Here is a 20,542-nt window from a genome sequence, read left to right as displayed (position 1 = left end):
GTTTCTCAATACTCCCCCTTTCAGTTCATATTGAAGCTTCATATTGAAGAATGTGTAAATTAAGAAGTTTAAAATGCCAATACGGGTCAATAGCCATTCCAGTGTACATGGACTCTTCATAATGTTCCTGCCGGAATCATGGTGGATAGGATGGTGTTCTGATTCATTTCAGATATAAGAGAACTATGTTCTATGCTCTCTTCTTATCAACACAAACTAATAATTGAATTATTATTAATTTTTAGATTCAGTGGATGCACACCCTTTTGTTAAGGCAAAAAGAAAGACAAAAATACTCTTTATATGGATGATGTGCTGATACTATCATGGATTAGGAGGAGCTCTTCATCATGATTGCCTACTACCAGTAAGAGAGGTAAAGTAGACTTTCTTGGCTGGTGAACCTCAACATTCAAATAGTGAATATGTTCGATATCTTTACCCAACAACTTGGCTGTACATTTTGTCGTGAACTCCTTCTGGTTAGCTCCACAGGGAGCACTGCTGCTGCAAATCGCTTATTGCCAGCAGAGGCGGCAACTGGCTGCCCTCAGGAAAAATTCTGCCAGAAAACTGGCTGCCAGAGTGTTTCTGTATTTTTGACTCTTGTTCTTTACTGATAGTGAAAATTTTGAAGACTCAAGACTGTTTCTTTGGTAAATAAAGAGTTAAATGATGATATTTAGAATTTCTATCATTTGGGTTTCTTTGATGTTTCCTCATTATTATATTCAGGTAGTGTGTTTTTTTGTTAGTTTATTCATGTACTGCTTTATTTGTATGTGTGTGAACTCACAGAATATGAGTTTACTCAATGGGTTATAATCCATTCCTATTGTTATTTATTTTAATGCTGTAAATTTCCTGAATTTGTCCAGAAAGCCCCTTCAAACTAGATCACGGGTCCTTTTGACATGTCCCTGCCATACTTTGAGCAATTCCATACTTTCTGGCACAGCACTATGGGTCCAACTTATTTTGCCCTTTCCCAGCTCAAGCCCTAGAAACAGCCATTTTTCTAAGGATCTCTGGTCTCTTTTAATGAACAAAGTTATTGAGAAACCAAGATCTACGCACAGAGGTTATTCATTGCTACTCGTTGGTCATTGCTTTTAGCACCTATCAGTGAACAGAGCTAGGAAACAGATGTACAGAAATAAACGTGCGTATACGTTTAACACAAAAACATACAATTATATAATTGGTTTTATATGACATATGTATGTAACTCTCTCTATCAAAAATAATGAATCCATACTTAAAATTCTAATCAGAATCCAAATCTTCAATGTTCATATCTTTCCATATTTTGAAATTGTCTTCTTCAACAGTGTGAAGAGTATCTTCCACCATCCTCAATATTTTTCTAATTATTTAAGCCTAAATTGTATAGCAAGTAGTCTCTAGATTGCTATGCAATATTACTGTAGAAAGCAAGCATAACAGATATTCAATATTTATTTATTCTACTTTTTTGTTTTTGAGGAAAGATATACATACAGTGCAATGTGTAAATCTTAAGTTTGTGTGAGTGTGTGTGTGTGTCTGTGAGGAAGATTAGCCCTGAGCTAACATCCGTTGCCAATCCTCCTCTTTGTGCTGAGGAAGATTGGCCCTGGGCTAACATCTTTGCCTATTTTCCCCTACTTTATATGGGATGCCGCTACAGCATGACTTGCCAAGCCAAGCAACTGTCTGCACCCAGGATCCAAACCAGTAAACCCTGGGTGGGAGAAGCAGAGCATGTGAACTTAACTGCTACACCACCAGGCCGGCCCTCTTAAGCTTGTTTTTGGACTACTGTGTTACCTAAAATTCTGTCAAGATACAGAGCATTTCCATCACTCCGGAAACTTCCCTCATCATGGCCCTACCCAATCCATGTCTGCTACCTCCTACCCCTGCAGAGGAAATCACTCATTTATGTTTTTCTCCTTAGATTAGTTTCATCTGTTCTAGAACATCATATAAATAGAATCATAAAAATATGAACCATTCAGCTTCTTTTACTCATCAATATCTTTTTGATATTTATAGATGTTATTGAGTATCTTAGTAGTTTTTTCTTTCTGAAGTGTCTGATCAAGAAATGTATCCGTTTTTGCCTTTTTATTATGGAGTTATAATAGTTATTTATATAATTTACATTCAAATCTTACATTCAAATCTTTTGTCAGAATATACCTGTATGTATATATATGGCACTATCTCACAGTCTCTTTACTGCTTACTCATTTTCTCAAAATTATACTTTTGTTGAAGTTAAAGTTGTTAAAAAGAAGCTGTCTTATAGCTTCCTGTGTCCTAAAAAGGAAATATTAGCCTAACCTCATGTCATGTACATATTCTATATTTATTCCATATACCTTGCATAAACCTTCCTAGAAGGTTTATATTTAGTTTCTATATTTCAGTTTATTAATATTTTGTATGGTGTATAATAGAACTTAAGGTTCTTCATATATATATATATACCAATTTTTACAAATTGCTGCTGTTTCATTTTCAGAAAAGGCTTTCCATTTTGAATTGAATTGTTTTAGCACCTTTGTAGAAAATCAACCGACTATACAAATGTGAATTTACATGCACATTATCTATTGTGTTTCATTAATCTCTTTCTTTATCTTAATGCTGATACCATGCTGTCTTGATTATTATAATTTTATGTTAAGTACTAATTTCAGATATTGTAAATACTCAAAATTAATTTTTACTTTAAGATTGTTTAGGTGCTGGCCCCATGGCCTATTGGTTAAGTTTGATGTGCTACACATTGGTGGCCCTGGTTCAGTTCCCAGGCAGGGACCTACACCACTCGTTAGCAGCCATGCTGTGGCAGTGAGCCACATACAAAATAGAGGAAGATTGGCACAGAGGCTAACTCCTTTAGTTGCAAAACATAAAAATAAAAAAGATTGTTTTGGATCTAGCTCCTTTTAATTTCCGCTTAAAATATACAATTAGCTTCTCAATTCTTGTCACAAAAATTGATTAACATTCCATTTAGGACTGTTTTGAATCTTTGATAAATTTAAGAAGAACTGACAAATTAACGATGTTGAGATTTCCACTCCATGAACATAGTAAAGCTCTCTGTTTCTCTAGGTTTCCTCCACAATCCGTCAACAATGTTTTATAATTCACTATAGAATTCTTGTAAGTCTTTTATATTATTGTACACATGAATGTGTTCTAAATGTCTCATGGTATTACAGCTATAGCAAATTTTTATTTTTTTACTTCCCAGTTATTTTTTCATTATGTAGAATTACAAAACAATTTTTATATGGATCTTAAATATTACAACCTTGCTAATATCACCTATTAACTAATGGTATTAACTTTTTGATATACTCTTTAAGATTTTTCACATTAAAAAATTGTGTCTACTAAAATAATGTTTGAAAAGTGGCATTGTGTGTGTGTTTGCATAAAGCCTTGTCCACAGGAGACAATATCACTATTCTCTGCTCTAATACACCATTCTTTTCAGAAGTATCCCTAAAAGGTATGAAATTATAAAATATGAGCACAGGTATTTATCATAACACCATCATAACTTTTAATTTCACTTTTGACGTCTTGAATTAAAGTTTTTTTTTAAGAAATCATTGTATTATTCAGGGATCTCCCGAGTAACAGAACCAATAGGATATATACATGTAGAGAGACAAAAAGACATTTATTATAAGGAATTGGCACACACAATTATGAAGGTTAGTGACTCCCAAGTTCTGTAGGATGAGTCAGCAAGCTGGAGACCCAGGAGACCAATGGTTAAGTTTCAGTCTGTGTTTGAAGGCCTAAGAACCAGAAGAGCTGAGGATGTAGTTTCAGTCTGAAGGCCAGCAAATTCAAGACACAGGAAGAGCCAATGTTTCAGTTCAAGACCAAAGATAGTAAAATGTCTATATTCCAATTCAAAGGCCTCAGGCAGGAAGATTTTTCACTTGGGAGAGGGTCGCCTTTTCCATCCTATTCAGGTCTTCAATTGATTGGATAGGGACTTCTACATTATGGAGGGCTATCTGCTTTACTCCAATCTATTGATTTAAATGTTAATCTCATCCAAAAGTACCTTACAGAAACACCCAGAATAATGTTTGGCCAAATATTTGGGCACCCTGGGGCCCAGTCAGGTTAACACATGATGTTTTACGCCCACTGAGAAGATATACTGCCACATGCTCAAGTAGACACACAAACACACATACATACATTCAGAAGACTTGTCTTTCTCAGGGAGAAAGACTCTCTGATGACACATCATAGCATTCAGAATAAAGTTCAACAAGTCTCTATAGCATCCATGGCCATTCTTGATATTCATGTTTTCTATGTCGTTCCAAATTGTATGTTACATTGAAAAAGAAATCTGTGCAGTTACCTTAAACTACATTGTCTAGATTAAATCTCCTCTGTCATCTACCTGGCATGGCATGTGCTTACTTGCTTGGACATTCATTCTTCATTCCTCTAGAATCAATTTTCCTAATTAAAATAGAGGACTTCCTAGTTAAAATAAAAAATAAAACAAACAACTCTTCTGACTGCTGCTTTCAGTTACATTCAGTGCTTCATTCTCTTTGCTAACCCCACAATCCATGCACACCACTACTACTTCTGTTTTATTTTCCTACCTCTCTCTCTCTCCTAGAAATGTAAGGAGAAAAACTCATGAAACTTAAGCAAAGTGTCTAATTTACCACTAGATCATTATTCTCTAGCATAATATTTATAGTATCATAGGTTTCTGATAAAACTTGATGAATTAATAAAGAAATAAATGGTGGAGGTTGCAGAAAAAGTATTAAAGTGTAAAATGGAACACTTAAGTCTTCATGATTTTTGTGCCTGTAACTACCTGAATGACCCAGGATATATACTGAAATTTTTAGACTCTGTTGTCTCATTAGATCCTTAAAGGTTTTTTGTTTTGTTTGTCTTTTGACTAGAAAGTGGTTAAGTTGCACTTCTTCTGATCTTTTTCTTTTTAGAACAATGGGAAGATCAATAAACACAATCAACACTTGTTTTCATTGAGTAATTGAAGAACCTAGAATAATAAGCCTTGAGGGCATTTAAATTCAGTGAGAGAATCATAGTAATTCCTGAATCATTCTGGAGAAGGATTCTTAGAGGAGGAAGCTGTAACAGGGGATAACAAATAAAAGAGGAAACGACATATGTCCACTATTTTGCTCTTTCAATGTCTCTCACTCTCATTACCTAGGTAGCATCCACAACCCCATTGACTGACAGTTGTCATGGGCTATGATGATCTGAAAATCACCTAACATGATGGCAAACTTCACAAAACAAATACAAAACTCAAGCAACTCAAATAATGTTGAATTTTGTTTATTTTATTTAGTTTTTAGAGACTGTTGCTATCACATCAAGAGGAAGGCATGAAAGTATTGATCAAGGTGAATTTTATGAACAGAACATTTTTACCACATGAACACGGATCTGCTGGGTTTTGGCACCATAGACGAGTGGATTGAGAAATGGAGGGACCAGCAAGTAGAAGCTGGAAAAGAGGATATGGATATAAGGGGGGATATGAGAACCAAACCTGTGTGTAAAGAAGGAAAAGAAGGAAAGAATGTAGAACTGGAGGAAGATACAGATGTGAGCAATACAAGTATTGAAGGCTTTCAACCTAGCTTCCTTCTGGGGCAAACGAAAAACTATGATAAATATCTGTATATAGGACAAAGAGATGAATATGAGGTCAAATCCTGCAACAGTGAAGGCCCCAAACAAACCATAGATTTTGTTAACCCGGACATTTCCTGCAGCCAGTTTCACAATGGCCATGTGCTCACAGTAGGAGTGGGAGATGACTGTTGTGTGATAAAATTGAAACCGGCACTTTATCAGTAATAGGAATGGGCATACTAGAATCACAGCCCTGAGTGTTACCACAGCCCCTATTTGGGTGATTAGCTGGTGGGTGAAGATGGCAGCATGTCTTAGGGGATAACAGATGGCCACATAACGGTCCAGGGCCATGGCCAGCAGGATGCCTGACTCCATGGCCTGAAATGTATGGATGAGCCACATTTGAAACAAGCAGGAATCAAAATAAATCTCTGCAATGTGAAACCAGAAGATTGCAAGCATCTTGGGCATAATGCTAGTACTAAGTGCAACATCTGTAACTGTTAGCATGCCTAGGAAAATGTACATTGGCTCATGGAGGCTGCGCTCTGAAATGATGATGATCAGAAGCAAAGAATTTCCAATTATAGCAATGAGATACATGACACAGAATGGGATCCCAATCCAGCACTGCACAGACTCCAGGCCTGGGATCCCTATTAGTGTCAACACAGAAGGCATGAAAATTGTGATGTTGGACATGGACATAGTGTCTTTGGGCCTCCTGATGCCAAGGAAAGAAGTTAGTCAGTGCTACCGTCCCTCTTCTACTTCATATTTTTATCCAGAGTCATTATATTGAGTCTGCATGTTTTTGGTAGGACTCTAGGATCATATCATGCGTGTCATTCATATTTTTGAAGGTAAAATAGATCCACAGAGACACATCACTTTTTTCAGGAAGGACGTCCAAAAGCTACTGTAGCAGAATAAAACGCTGTGTGTGTAGTAGGCCAACTGCATTAGAATCAGCAAGTTCACCTGGGAAAGGGAAAAAACTGCTGACATGTCTGTTATCTTCATGCTGGACCTGCATGCAAAATAATTAGACTTGTTTATTTTGCCTGGAAATTGCATTTTAATCAGAGTTTAATGAATCTCTCCATATTCCACATTCCTTCTACCCATGTTAGGCTATGAGTCCCAATCGTCTCTAAGTCAGGAAGTGTCAGTTTGGACAAGCAAATTCTTAGAATCTGACCAGTATATTAGTGTAGAAGTCTCCCTGTGAAAGAGAATAGAGACAGAAACAGTTGACACTCAAGAGCATAATATATTTATATATTCGTATAATCTATGTAACATAATATCTATATATAAATATATTTTTCTACATATCTATGGAAGACTGAACGTCCTTTCAAAAGGATGTGAAGGAAGAACTTCAGAAAAAATCTTTCAAATCCATGTATTTTGGTGATCTGTGTCAAAGTTCCTCGCTACTTTTTACATTTCTAGTAAAACTATTTTATTTTGCCTATATTTCTCACAGCTGAAATTCTTAAAATTAGTTGTGTGCTTAAAATACCTGAAATTCTCTAATACACATTACAGAGTACCTAAAGGAGAGGGATCTCTGGGAGGCAAGGAAATTTTCAGCAGCTATGTCTAGGGGACCAGAGGACTCATCCTTGATGACTACCGAATATAAGAAAACGGGTAAACGGGTAACCTAGAATAGAGGCTAGTTTCCCGGGTTTAAGTTATTCAGAGCTACCATTAACATGAGATTTGGAACATTTAGGCTCATTAATACTTAATGAATTATAGATAATCTGGAATGCTTGAATCATTTTGTAAGCTCAGGCATAAGAAATGAATAGAAAATAAAGGGTGAAAGGACAGGTTCCATCAAAGGTGTCAAATATACAACTAGAAACAGAAGACAGAAGACAGACTTTGAGATATTCAGGAGAGGGTTACAGGGCAAGTAAAGAAAATATAATCACCTCTCAATGAACTGACGACTTAATTTTCTGAAAACTTGGGCTCTTATGCCTTATATGCAAGTTCATCTCAGGTCAAAATCATTACTTTTTAATAAGTAAAATATTGAAGCATGAAATTCTCAAGCCATTAGAAATGTTTGATATTCTGTGAAAAATAGGCTTAGGTTATTTAATTCTTTCATAGACTCCAAGAAAGATGCTTTATGTCAGCATGCTCATGAGGAGCTAAAGAAACAGTGAATGTCACCAAACATGCCAGTAATGCAGAAAGCAGCTGTGACTTATGGTGCTAAACCTCAAGTGAAAGAACCAAGTCAGTAGGGGTCATTTCATGACAGGAAGGCTCTATCAGCTGACATATGTAGGAGAGACCAGTCAGTCCACTAAGTTCTTTGGTATCCACAGATTTGTTCCCCAATGTTTAATTCTACGACTCCTCAAACCAGAGATCACTGACTTTTTCTAGTAGAGGTAAAGATTTTCTTTTTCAAAGATAATCAGAATTAGAACAGGCATCTTTTAAGAACAATCATAGGGCGTGACTTACTCAAGAGTAAGGAGCTAACACATGAGCATTATCTAAGAGGTATAGATCATGGGATGGCAGGTGTAAGTACACAAGTGAGTACAGGGCTGGTGGGATGGAGTGATTATGGTTGAAAAAACTGGTAATGAGGGCCGGCCCGGTGGCTTGGCGGTTGGGTGCGCACACTCCGCTGCTGGCGGCCGGGGTTCGGATCCCGGGCGCACACCGGCGCACCGCTTCTCTGACCATCCTGAGGCGGCGTCCCACATGCAGCACATAGAAGGATGTGCAACTGTGACATGCAACTATCTACTGGGGCTTTGGGGAAGAAAAAAAGGGAGGAGGATTGGCAACAGATGTTAGCTCAGAGCCAGTCTTCCTCAGCAAAAAGCGGAGGATTGGCATGGATGTTAGCTCAGAGCTGATCTCCCTCACCAAAAAAAAAAAAAAAAAAAAAACTGGTAATGAAATATTATGGGGATAAATTTGGAAATAATGAGACTTACTCGCCAATTGTTGTTGGGAGCCAGTTCTGCTCTTCCAGGACCCCTGAAGAGGACTGTCAGTTCTTCATATCATTATCGCTCATCACTCATCAACTCTTTTCTCCTCCTGAGATTCTGGTCTCATTCCTCTGCACTTTCTGTTCTGCAGCGCCTCTTTTTCTATCTGCACCCTGTGTAACAGCACCCAGTCAATGCATGAACCCTAATCCATTTGGTGCTGGGGCCATCTGCCAATATATGGACACTCGGGGATAGCCTTTTGTGGCTTCTTTTGTCTCTGCAAAACAAACACTCTGTCTTCTGTAAGGCAGCTTGACATCATGTTTGTGCGTTCATCCTCCTGCAGAACTCACAGCAAGATCTGTATTATTCTGGTGGCACAGATCAATCTATTGAGTTTGAATTGGAGAAGAAACCTGCTACCCACCAATTATAACGTTCCCTGGTAAACGTGTGGACAAGGAGGAGTTGTAAACATGGAATGAGGGATTTCCTCAGCAATAGCCAGAACACTGGGGACCCAGCAGATTTTAATTGAGCCATCTTGGGTTCATCCACGCCTAATATTTCTGAAAACCTTTCAACAACTTTCAGAAATTTCCTTTCTTTCCTCCTTTCTCTTTCCCAACAGGCTACATGCAGAGAAAGTAATGTGCACAAGATTCTTTTAATAAACTGAGTTCCTTTTCTGCTGTCCTCATTTGCAAAAGACCTAAAGTCCTCTTAAATGTAGACATGTTCCTCTGCCAATGAATTCTATTTAAATATATATTGTTGTGTCCTTTCATTTGACTAAGACAGTTCTGGAAAGAAAAATCTGTATTCATAATTGCTTTTTTATCACACTTTTACCTCTCTTTTTCCTGTAGTCTCATTCTTCAGTTTTTTATTTCATTGAAGATAGTTTTGTAAATTCAGTAATATTCTCAGAACGACCATTTAGAATGGACATTTCTAAATCCTACTGCATTGAGCTCTGAGCCAGTTGTTGAAAATTCAACTAATTTTTCTCCCTCCCTCCCTTTATACTTTACTCTCTCTCCTCTTTTCTTCCTCTCTTCCTTCCCAAAGCAGTTGTTATATGCCTCATATATGTTAAGAAATTTTGCCAGGTGCTCTTGATGGAAAGAAAAAAAATGATATATGTATGCCTTCAAATTTTTAGAAATTTAGGAAGATGAGTTAGAGCATTTTTTTTTTTTTTTTGTGAGGAAGATCAGCCCTGAGCTAACATCTGCCAATCCTTTCTCTTTTTGCTGAGGAAGACTGGCCCTGGGCCAACATCCGTGCCCATCTTCCTCCACTTTATATGGGATGCCACCACAGCATGGCCCAACAAGTGATGCGTTGGTGCGCACCCGGAATCCGAACCAGCGAACCCTGGGCCACCACGGCGGAGCGCGTGCACCCAACCGCTTGCGCCACCCGGATGGCCCCAAGTTAGAGCATCTTTTATCACGAGAACAAATGACAAATTCTAAGAAAAAGTTTGCACATGGTATCTTTCTCCTTGACATGTTTCACCTGATTTCCTGACTTTCTTGTACGCAGCTAACCTTAAGAGGTACTTGATGCAATGTTGGGACATTGGCAATTTTAGGAAAAATACATTCAATGAGATGGAGGAGGGCATTCACAATGGATGTCAGGAGAATAAGAGATAAAGATGAATAGACAGCGATGCTAAATACTCTTTCCAGATTTTCCTCTGTGAAGTCATGTGAAACAATGGTACTGAATAGTGTTGAATGGAACTGATTCAGAGGTCAGATGGGCATTTGAGCTAATCTTCAGCTTGTTCTTGTGTCACCAACAAACAATTTAAACTAGTTTACCATTTTGGTTCGCTCCCCTTCTTCTCTTCTACTGATTGTATTTAAATTTTGGTGCTTCCCCGAAGTTCTAACCTGGGTCCTTTTCACCCTCAAACTATGCAGTTTTGCTTGTAATTCTATCTACTGAACTGTCTCTAATGGCTCCATTTAGCTCCAGGAAGGGTGAACAGTGTTTTTTCCACTTCTAACATTTGGAAATACCTTCGTAACTAGATCAATACTTATGTAGTTTTTTTCTATCTTTCTTCATTACTTCCTACCTTTCTTCCTACCTTTCTTTCTACTTTGCTTGCTTTCTTTTTCTTTCTTCCTCCTTCCTTCCTTCCCTTCTTCCTTCCTCCCTCTCTTTTTCTCTTTCTTTTTCTTTCTTACTTTTATTACTTTTTTTCTTTGCTTCTTTCATTTTTTTTCCTTTCTTTTTTTCATTAGGCCACTGATGTTCTTCAGAGTAAAGGGTCATCGATTCTAACTTGTTTACCAAAAGTACAGATATATATTCGTTATGAAACATGCTCAAACTGGCAATCTAGGCCTTTAGCCGACTAAAATGAATTAGATCTATCTTCTCTTACTTTAACAACATATAATAATTAAGAGACTCACATTAAGAGACTCACACATCAGTGATTGCCACATTCACTGACAAATCATAGGGAATAAAGAGTCAAGACATTAATGCCCACATATAAAGTCAATTGATTCTCAAAAACAATGTCAGGGTAATTCAGTGGAGAAAGAATAATCTTTTCCAAAACAATGCCAAAACAACTGAATATTCTTTTTAAAAATTTAACATTGTTCCTAAACAAAAATTAACTTGAAATGGATTATAAATCTAACTGTAAGATCTAAAATTATAAAACTGCAAGAAGAAAACAACATTTTTCTATGATCCTATATTAGACAAAGATTTCTTAGAAAGGACCAAGAAGTATAAAAGAATAAAAATGAATTAATAAACTAGAATTCATTAAAATAAAAAACACTGGTTCTGCAAAGATACTGTTAAGAAGATTAAAATAAAGCCACAGACTGGGAGAAATATTTGTAAAACATATATCTAGTCAATTATTTGTATCCACAATATATACAAACATTTACAACAATAAAAATGACAAGCAATTTAATTCTAAAATTTTTGTTTATTAACTCATGAAGTCTTTTGCGCATCATGAGACGATATCAGCAGCACAGGAGAGAACATAATTCTAAAGTTTTGATTATCATCTCAAACTGAAAAACCTCGATAAAGAAAAACTAACTTAAGTACCTATGGAGCCCAAAATATTAGATATATTTAGAGGTATTTAGGAATATTTCCAGCACTATGTGCAAAAGATTTGAAGTTACTTCACAAACACACAATAAAACATACAAATGGGACATAAGCACATGAAAACAGCCTCAGCATCTTTAGTCGATAGAGAATGCAAATTAAAATCACAATGAGATGAAACCACACACCAACTAAGAGAGATGAAATTTACAGACTGAGTTTGCCAATTATTGGTGATAATAAGGAACATCTAGAACTCTCATACACTGCTGATAGGAGTGTAAAATTGGCCACTTTAGAAAGCAGTTTGAAATTTGGCTTAAAAGTTAACCTTACACATAGCATAGGGCCCTGCAATCTCACTCCTAGTAGTTATCCAAGGGAAATAAAAATGTGAGCCTATGCAAGATTTTTACCGAAATAATCATAAGACTGTTGTTCATAATAGCCTAAAATTTTGGATATGTGGTTTCTTTCGAAAATACGGTAACATTGGACTTTATTCCTAAAAGATAAAAGTTGGCTAGAACTGCATAATTCTACCTTCTTCCTATGGGGAAAAGTCTCTTATTTACTTCAGTCTTCACTAGTCTCTATTGTTTAATGTCTAGTCTGTTTCAATTTGTAATAGTCAAGTGAATTTCTGACATAGTATTTCTTCTTTTCCTGTTAGAAATTGATGGAGTACTTGCACTTATGCATAGAATAATCAATAAATAAGAGACTGGCTCTATTTAATTGTAATGATTCCAGTTTCATAGGAAGAATAGTACTGACTGAATCGGAGATATAACAGATAACAGGAAGAATAGTTTGAGACGTCACATCGTACTCAGAGATTTCTATCTCATCAGGCTATACTCTGATGACAAGACAGCAGATTAACTGTAAACCTGAGTGACACATTGTTGCTGTTTATCAGTATTTCTTGGTTTCCTTCTCTTCCATTCTCTTCTTTACATCTATAAATGTGTGACTTTTAAATGTGCTTTGCAAAATTGAATGTGAGTAGTATTATGTGTCACTTTTAGGTGAATGCAACAAAATTCTGGTATTTCTTTGCTGTATTTTTTTCTTTATATGCAGTGCCTCATCTAAGAGCTTCATATTTACATGGTTAAGAGGCTCTGTCAACTTCTCTTTGTGATAGTTGTATGGAGCATAACTCCACCCTCAACCCTCCACCACGTTGTAAACGTAGCATGAGAGAGAAAGAAATTTTCTGTTTTAAACCACTGAGATTGAGGGCTATTTGTTACTGCAGCATAAACTTGTCTAAACTGCTATGTACAACAACAATGAGGAGATGAGGCAGATTCTTGGTGAGATCCCAAGAGGAGATTCATCCCATCACATCTAGGAACCAAACTCAGAGTGAATAATATGTCATATAAAGCAATAAATAATATTTAGTTGCTGTTTTTAACATTTCTTTGTCATAACAATGAGAAACAAATTTTGACTCACATGATCTTCATGATATTTCTGATGGTGAGGGGGTTAAGTAAAAGACAATCACTTAGTACCTAGACTGGCGTCAAGTGGAGACTCATTTTATAAAAATCCTCTTGAAGAAACATTTAGATATCATCATTACATGACTAGAATTAGAGAAAACAGATGTGAGAAAACTATGTCCTTATGAATCTGAAAGAAGAAAATGGTTTATATAATTGCTTGATAATCTTCTGACTCCAATTTTGAAACTGGATTTGAATTTTTATGTTATGGGACCACTCATAATATGGTTGATTAAAGAATGAGTTTTTTTTAATGTGGACCATTAGCCCTGAGCCAGCATCCACTGCCATTCCTCCTCTTTTTGCTGAGGAAGACTGGCCCTGGGCTAACATCGGTGCCCATCTTCCTCTACTTTATATGGGACGCCACCACAGCGTGGTTTGACAAGCAGAGCATCAGTCTACACCCGGGATCTGAACCTGAGAACCCTGGGCCACCGAAGTGGAAGGTGCAAACTTAACCGCTATGCCACAGGGCCAGCCCTAAAGAATGAGTTTTTGAATTGGATTGTCTAGTTTTGAATCCAGATTCAGCCACTGACTAACTGTGATTTGGGGCATGATCCTTGACTTCTCTCTGTTTCCATTTCCATATTTGTACCATGCAGATAACGTTGATAATGGCTTCATATATTTGTTCTGTGGATTAAATTATCTTAATCTATGTCAATCACTTAGTATGGTACACTGTATAGAGATTTGTCAAATAAATTTATGACTTCAATTATTGATGTTTTTGAGCTTAAAATTAGGATATTGAGATATTACTACCAGGCATTGTGAAATTTATTCTGGAAATATTAAATTATTATGTGACTCAGTTATTTGAGCTTGGAACACTTCTTCCATATATCCTTCTCATTTAGAAAATATGTAAATGATCCTTTTGTGAGAATGCATGCTTATCATATACAAATTTTGGTAAAATTTTCCTAAGTATTTATTTTCCCATTTCTTCATTCCATATATATTTATCATTAAATATGTCATGTACTATGTAAGTCATGACCATGCAGATAAATTAGACGTGTGATCCATGTGGAGGAAGCAGTTACAAAAAGAAAAATGGGGGTTAATATGATACTTGTTATGAAAGCTTAGGAGGGGTATAGAAAAAAACAAGGGAAATGGCCAAAGTGTTTTAACTAAAGGATACACCTAACTAAATTCTAAAAGCTCAATAGCAGTTAGGCAAGCAAAGAAGTACAAGTTTTTGCATACATAGTCGAAGGAACGGTATACAGATGCATCAAGCAGCTTATTTTCTGTAGAAAAATGCACGAAATTTAAAGCATTCTGAAAACAAATACATAATATATGGAGGTGAGAGACTGTGTTTTAAATTTAGAATGCAAACTTTAGAAAATTTCTGAAGCAGGAAATATATAAGAGCTGCTAATAAAATAAAGATGGAATATATATTTTATTTCTCATAAATTCTTGTGAAAGATTGACAATGGGCATAAGTAATAACTAATAGAGAAATGAGGTCATATTTGAGAATTTTTGGAGATAATCACTAGGAGTTGGTGATTGAGGTGGTGTACAGTATTGACCAATCAGAAGCAAATGACTATCTTTATGGGTAGGTCAACTGAGTGAACAATTGCACACTATTCTGAATTGAGAATATTTTCAAGAAGAGTGCCTTTTAAAACACTTTTTTTTATGTCTCTGAGCAATTATTTACCTAACATTTTAAAAACTTTTATTGAGGTCTAACATACAAACAGAATCACATGTTGCACAGCTTAAATAATTTTCACAAGATAGACATAAATATGTACCACCTCATTGAGGAATATAGTGTTACTTGCACCCTAGAAGCAACCTCCTCCCCCCATATTCCCATATAGTTCTTAAAGTCAAAAACAGAGAGAAACCAACCTTGAAAGTTCCCTGACCAGACAAAACCGGTTTAGCCATGCAAACAAAGCTTTATTTAGCTTATTTTTCAAGACCAACTTGTCCTGGGTCATTTTTGTTTATGCATCTGGAAATCATAGGGAAAATTTGAACTGTTTTCCAAGGTTGATATAAGGTGACCACTGACCAATTCCCTATCATTTAAGAAAATTCTAATATTATAACCTGTCATTGTGAAAAATAAACTGTCAGTGATTTCTCACCATATAAGCTGCTTTATAACAATATACCTCTGAGTCTCATTCCGCCTTTTGGTTTGAGTGATCCTGGTTTACAAACTGTCTTTGAATGTGTACCCAATAAACTTTTACAAATTACTATTGCAATGATTCATCGGTTTTACTTCTGTTATTTCTGAACTATTGACATAGTCATAACATCTTCAAGGGAAATGACTATCCTCAATTCTTTTTTAAATGTAGAAGGAAAAACAAATAACATAAAATCAACCTTCTTAATAAAATCATAAATGTACTGTGCAGTATCATTAACTTTATGCACATTGTTGTACAGCAGATCTCTACAACTTTTTCATCTTGCATGACTGAATCTCTATACCCATAGTAAAACAACTCTCTTCATCTCACTCCCATCTCCTGGTAAGTACCATTCTACTTTTTGTTTCTGTGAATTTCACTCCTTAATATACCTCATATAAGTGGAATCATGCTTCTCTAATTGGCTATAACTTAATGTCCTAAAGATTCATCTATATTGTAGCGTATGACAGAATTGCTTTTTTTATGGCTGAATAATGTTCCATTGTATGCATATCCCACATTGTCTTTATTTATTCATCCTTTCATGGTTATTTAGGTTGTTTCCACCTATTGGCTATTGAGAATAATGCTGCAATGAATGTGGGAGTGCATATCGCTTTGAGATCTTGTTTTCAATTCTTTTGGATAAATATATGAATAATATGGTATTTCTATTTTTAATTTTTTGAGGAAACTCCACTTTACTTTCCATCATGGCTGCACCAGAAAACATTTCCACTAACAGTGCAGAAGGGTTCTGATTTCCCCATTTTCTTGCCAACACTTGTTACATGTTACTTGCTTTTTTTTGCTTTATTTATTTATTTATTTTTTATAACGGCCATCCTAACGTTAAGATACAAGGTATCACATTTTGGGTTTGATTTGCATTTCCCTGATGATTAGGGATACTTAGCATCTTTTCATATATTTGTTGATCATTTGTATGTCTTCTTTGGTGAAATGTCTATTTAAGTTCTTTGTGCAGTTTTTAACCAGGTTTTGTATTAGTTTTTTGCTATTAAATTGTAGTACTTCTTTACATATTTTTTACGTTAACCCTCTCTCAGGTATATGTTTTGCAAATATTTACTCCCATTCTATAGACTGTCTTTTCACTCTATTGATTGTTTCCTATGCTGTACAGAAGCTTTTTAGCTTGATGTTGTCCCATTTCTCTATTTCTGTTTTTGTTGCTTGTTCTTTGGTGTCACATCCAAGAAAGGATTGCCAAGACCATTGTTAGGAAGATTTCTCTCTATGATTTCTCCTAGGAGTTTTATAATTTCAAGTTTTATGTTTAAGTCTTTAATTTATTTTGAGTGAAATTTGTGTATGGTGAAAAGTAAGTGTCCAATTTCATTCTTTCCCGGTGGATATTCGGTTTTCATAACGCCGTATGTTGAAGAGACTCTCTTTTCCCAATTGTGTAGCCCTAGAACCATTGTAAAGACCATTTGATGTTATATGCATGCTTTTATTTCTGGGCTTTCTATTTTGTTCCATTGGTCTCATATGTCTCTCTTTCTGCCAGTGGCATATGTTTGTGATTGCTGCAGCTTTGTAATACGTTTTGAAGTCAAGAAGTGTGTACTTCTACACACTTGTTCTTTATTCTCAAGATTGTTTTGGCTACTCAGGGTAATTTCTGGTTCTATAAAAATTTTAGGATTGTTTATTCAATTTTGCAAAAGATTTACTTGGAATTTTGACAGGGATTGTGTTGAATCTATAGACTGCTTTGAATAGCAAGAACATTTTAAGAATTTTAATTCTTCCAATCCATGAAAATGAGATTTTTTCTTCTTTATTTGTGTATGGTTTAATTTCTTTTGGAAATGTTTTGTAGTTTTAGGACGCAAGTGTTTTGACTCCATGGTTAAGTTTGTTCCTAAGACTTATTCTTCTTGATGCTGTTGTGAATGGGATTATTTTTTTTAGTTTCCTTTTCATACTGTTTGTTTTTAGCATATAGAAACACGACTATTTTTTTGCAGGTTGATTTTGTATCTTGCAATTTTTCAGAGTTTGTTTATTAGATCTAACAATTTGCTTTGTGGAATCAGGATTTACTACATATAAGATCATGTCATCTGTGCATAGAGGTAATTTTACTTCTTTCTTTATCTTAGATGCCTTTTATTTATTTTTATTGCCAAATTGCTCTAGCTAGGACAAGCAGCATTATGTTACATACAAGTGACATGAGTGAGGATTCTTGTCTTGTTCCTGATCTTAGGGGAAAAATATTGTCTTATTTTTTACCATTGAGTGTGATGTTAGCTGTGGGATTCTCAGCTATGGTTTTATTATATTGAAGTACATTCCTTCTATACCTAATTTGTTGAGAGTTTTTATCATGAAATGATGTTTAACTTTGTCAAATGATTTTTCTGCTTCTATTGAGATCACCATATGACTTTTTTCCTTCATTCTGTTAATATAGTGTATCACATTTATGGATTTGTGTGTGTTGAACCAACCCAGCAGCCTAGGTATGAATCACACTTAGGCATGGTGTATGATCCTTTTAATGTGTTCTTTAATTCAGTTTGTTTGTATATTGTTAAGGATTTTTGTATCTAGGTTCATCATGGATATTGGTCTGTAATATTCTTTTCTTGTAATGCCTTGTTTTCATGGTTAATTCTGGTCTCATAAATGAGTTTGGAAGATTTCCCTCTTCAATTTTTTGGAAGAGATTGAGAAGATTTGGAGTCAAGTCTTTAAATGCTTGGCAGAATTCACTGTTGAATCCGTCTTGTCCTGTGTGTTTATTTGTTGGGTGGTTTTGATTGCTTATTCAGTTGTCTTATAAGTTACAGACACGTTCAGATTTTCTATTCCTTCATGATCCAGTCTTGGTGGGTTGTATGTATCTAGGAATTTATTCATTTCTTGTAGGTTATCCACTTTGTTGGCTTATAATTGTTCATCACAGTCTCTTACGATTCTTTGTGTTTCTGTGGCATCAGTTGTAATATCTCCTCTTTCCATTGTGATTTTATTTACTTGAATCATCTCCCATTTTTTTAGTTTGGCTAAAGGATTGTCAACTGTGTTAATCTTTTCGAAAATCAAATCTTACTTCTGCTGATTTTTTCTATTGTACTCTATACTCTATTTTGTTTATTTCTGCTCTACTGTTTCTTCATCTTCTGCTAATTTGGGTTTAGTTCATTTTTTCTGTTTCTAATTCCTTGATGCAAAGTTAGATTATTTTTTGAAATTTTTCTTTCTTTTTTAATATAGGCATTTATTGCTATAAACATCTGTCTTAGTACTGCTTTTGTTGCATCCATTATGGTTTAGTATGCTGTGTTTCATTTCATTAGTCTCAAGAGATTTTCCAACAACCCTTTTGATTTCTTCTTTGAGCTATGACCCATCAATTGTTTGAGAGTGCGTTAATTTCCACATATTTGTGTGAATATTCTAGTTTTTCTTCTGATATTGCTTTCTACTTTCACTATAGTGAAATCGGAAAACAGGTTTCGTATTATTTCAACCTTCTTACATTTTTACGGTGTGTTCTGTGACCATATATGTGATCTATCCTGGAAAATATTTCCTGTGTGCCTGAAAAAAATGTGTATTCTGATGCTGTTGGGTGGAATGTTCTGTATCTGTCTGTTAAGTCTATTTGGTCTATAGTGTTCAAGTCCTCAGGTTCCCATTGACTTTCTGTCTGGATGTCTGGATCCATTATTGAAAGTCAAGCATTGAACTCTCCTACTTTTTTTGTATTGTTTTCTATTTCTCCCTTCATCTGTGTTAATATTTGCTTGATATATTTGGGTGGTTGGATATAGGACACATATGTTTCTAATTATTATATTTTCCTGGTGAATTCATCTTTTAAATATTATATAATGTTTTTCTTTGCTTTTTGTGACAGTTTTGACTAAAAATCTGTTTGGGATGTTAGAATTATGGCCACTCATGCTTTCTTTTGTTTACCATTGTCATGGAATATCTTTTTCTGTCCTTCACTTTCAGCCTATGTGTTTCCTTAAATATAAAGTGAATCTTGTGTAGAAAACGTATACTTGGATTATTTTTTTTCATTCAGCCACTTATATCTTTTACGTATGTTAACTATCCGTTAGCATGTGGTTTTATTCCTTTTGTCAATGTGTTTATCATTCTTATTTCGTATAGTTCATGTTTACATAAATTTTATTAAAAACCAAGGACATTCTGACAAATTTCTTTCTGCTTCATTCAATAAGAAGTCTTTTTCCAAAATTATCTTCTATCTCTACATCTTGAATGACATGTTCTCTTTCTTTTTTTGTAGTCACATGTTTTCTCAGGTTATTTCTTTCTCTGACTATACATTAGTCCAAAATTAGAGATCCAAACGTTTCTCTCTGTCTCATTGGTTCTTTTCATAAATCATCTTTTTGGTCTTGAAGGCCGATTGAAGAAAATTTATACCTGATGTCTATCAATGCAGCATCCTGAAAGAGGATGAAGTTGTGTGGGCAGAGGAACAGCAAAGAGTGAAGAAAGACCTGAAGTCTCCATTTTAGGATTCAGTTTCTCATACTCTAGGTTTATGTTTGGCTCATACTTTATTTCACGATTAAGTAATGATTCATTCAACTAGTCTTCTTTGTTTACCTTAATAATATTGGATTTAACTCTCTACTATGTAGATTTCTGTACGATGATGTTGAATTATTACCTTATAGTCTCCAGATGTTTTGCTTTTGAATATCATTGATAAGCAGCAGGGAAATGTTTAAATTGTTTAGTATTCAATGTCAATTTTACTGAGATTCTAAGAAGTTTCAGTCATCATCCTGTGTATTGTTGATACAAGCGTAAATAAGACATAGATCCTATACTCTAGATCCCTGCAGTAGGCAATCTCCAAATGCAGTGGAACTTATTTGTCTATGTGTTCGATTCTAGAGCATGAACCTCCAAATTTAGGTAAAAGTAAAATGGGGTAAAATCCTTAAAATGTGTAGCTTTGAAAAAATGTTTTCTATTTGAGTATAGAGTACATTTTTGTTTCCTAAAAACGTATATTTTTGAATATGCCTAATTCTTTTCTTATCAATCT

The 20,542-nt window shown here is 35.2% G+C and overlaps 1 protein-coding gene and 1 long non-coding RNA gene across 3 annotated transcripts in view; one reads left to right on the top strand and one right to left on the bottom strand.

Moving 5' to 3' along the window:
- The first annotated feature begins 257 nt into the window (after window positions 1-257).
- Window positions 258-20,542, top strand: part of LOC147916610 (uncharacterized) — a 36,667-nt gene continuing 16,382 nt past the window's right edge. Inside the window, exons 1-2 of one of the 2 annotated variants that reach the window (XR_015552683.1) lie at window positions 258-376; window positions 15,725-15,807. This is a non-coding gene — a long non-coding RNA (uncharacterized LOC147916610). Of the gene's footprint in view, window positions 377-14,989; window positions 15,808-20,542 lie in introns of those variants that run through there. The other variant, XR_015552684.1, reaches the window with a different exon arrangement.
- LOC101403419 (olfactory receptor 52A1-like) lies at window positions 5,440-6,378 on the bottom strand. Its single transcript, XM_014790196.1, has one exon. It carries the CDS (start codon window positions 6,376-6,378, stop codon window positions 5,440-5,442), a length of 939 nt encoding a protein of 312 aa, XP_014645682.1.

The sequence above is a fragment of the Ceratotherium simum genome, chromosome 7 (genome assembly GCF_057802395.1).
Source record: "Ceratotherium simum simum isolate JZ-2026a chromosome 7, ASM5780239v1, whole genome shotgun sequence".
NCBI lineage: Eukaryota > Metazoa > Chordata > Mammalia > Perissodactyla > Rhinocerotidae > Ceratotherium > Ceratotherium simum.
This window is presented reverse-complemented; position numbering and strand designations above follow the sequence as displayed.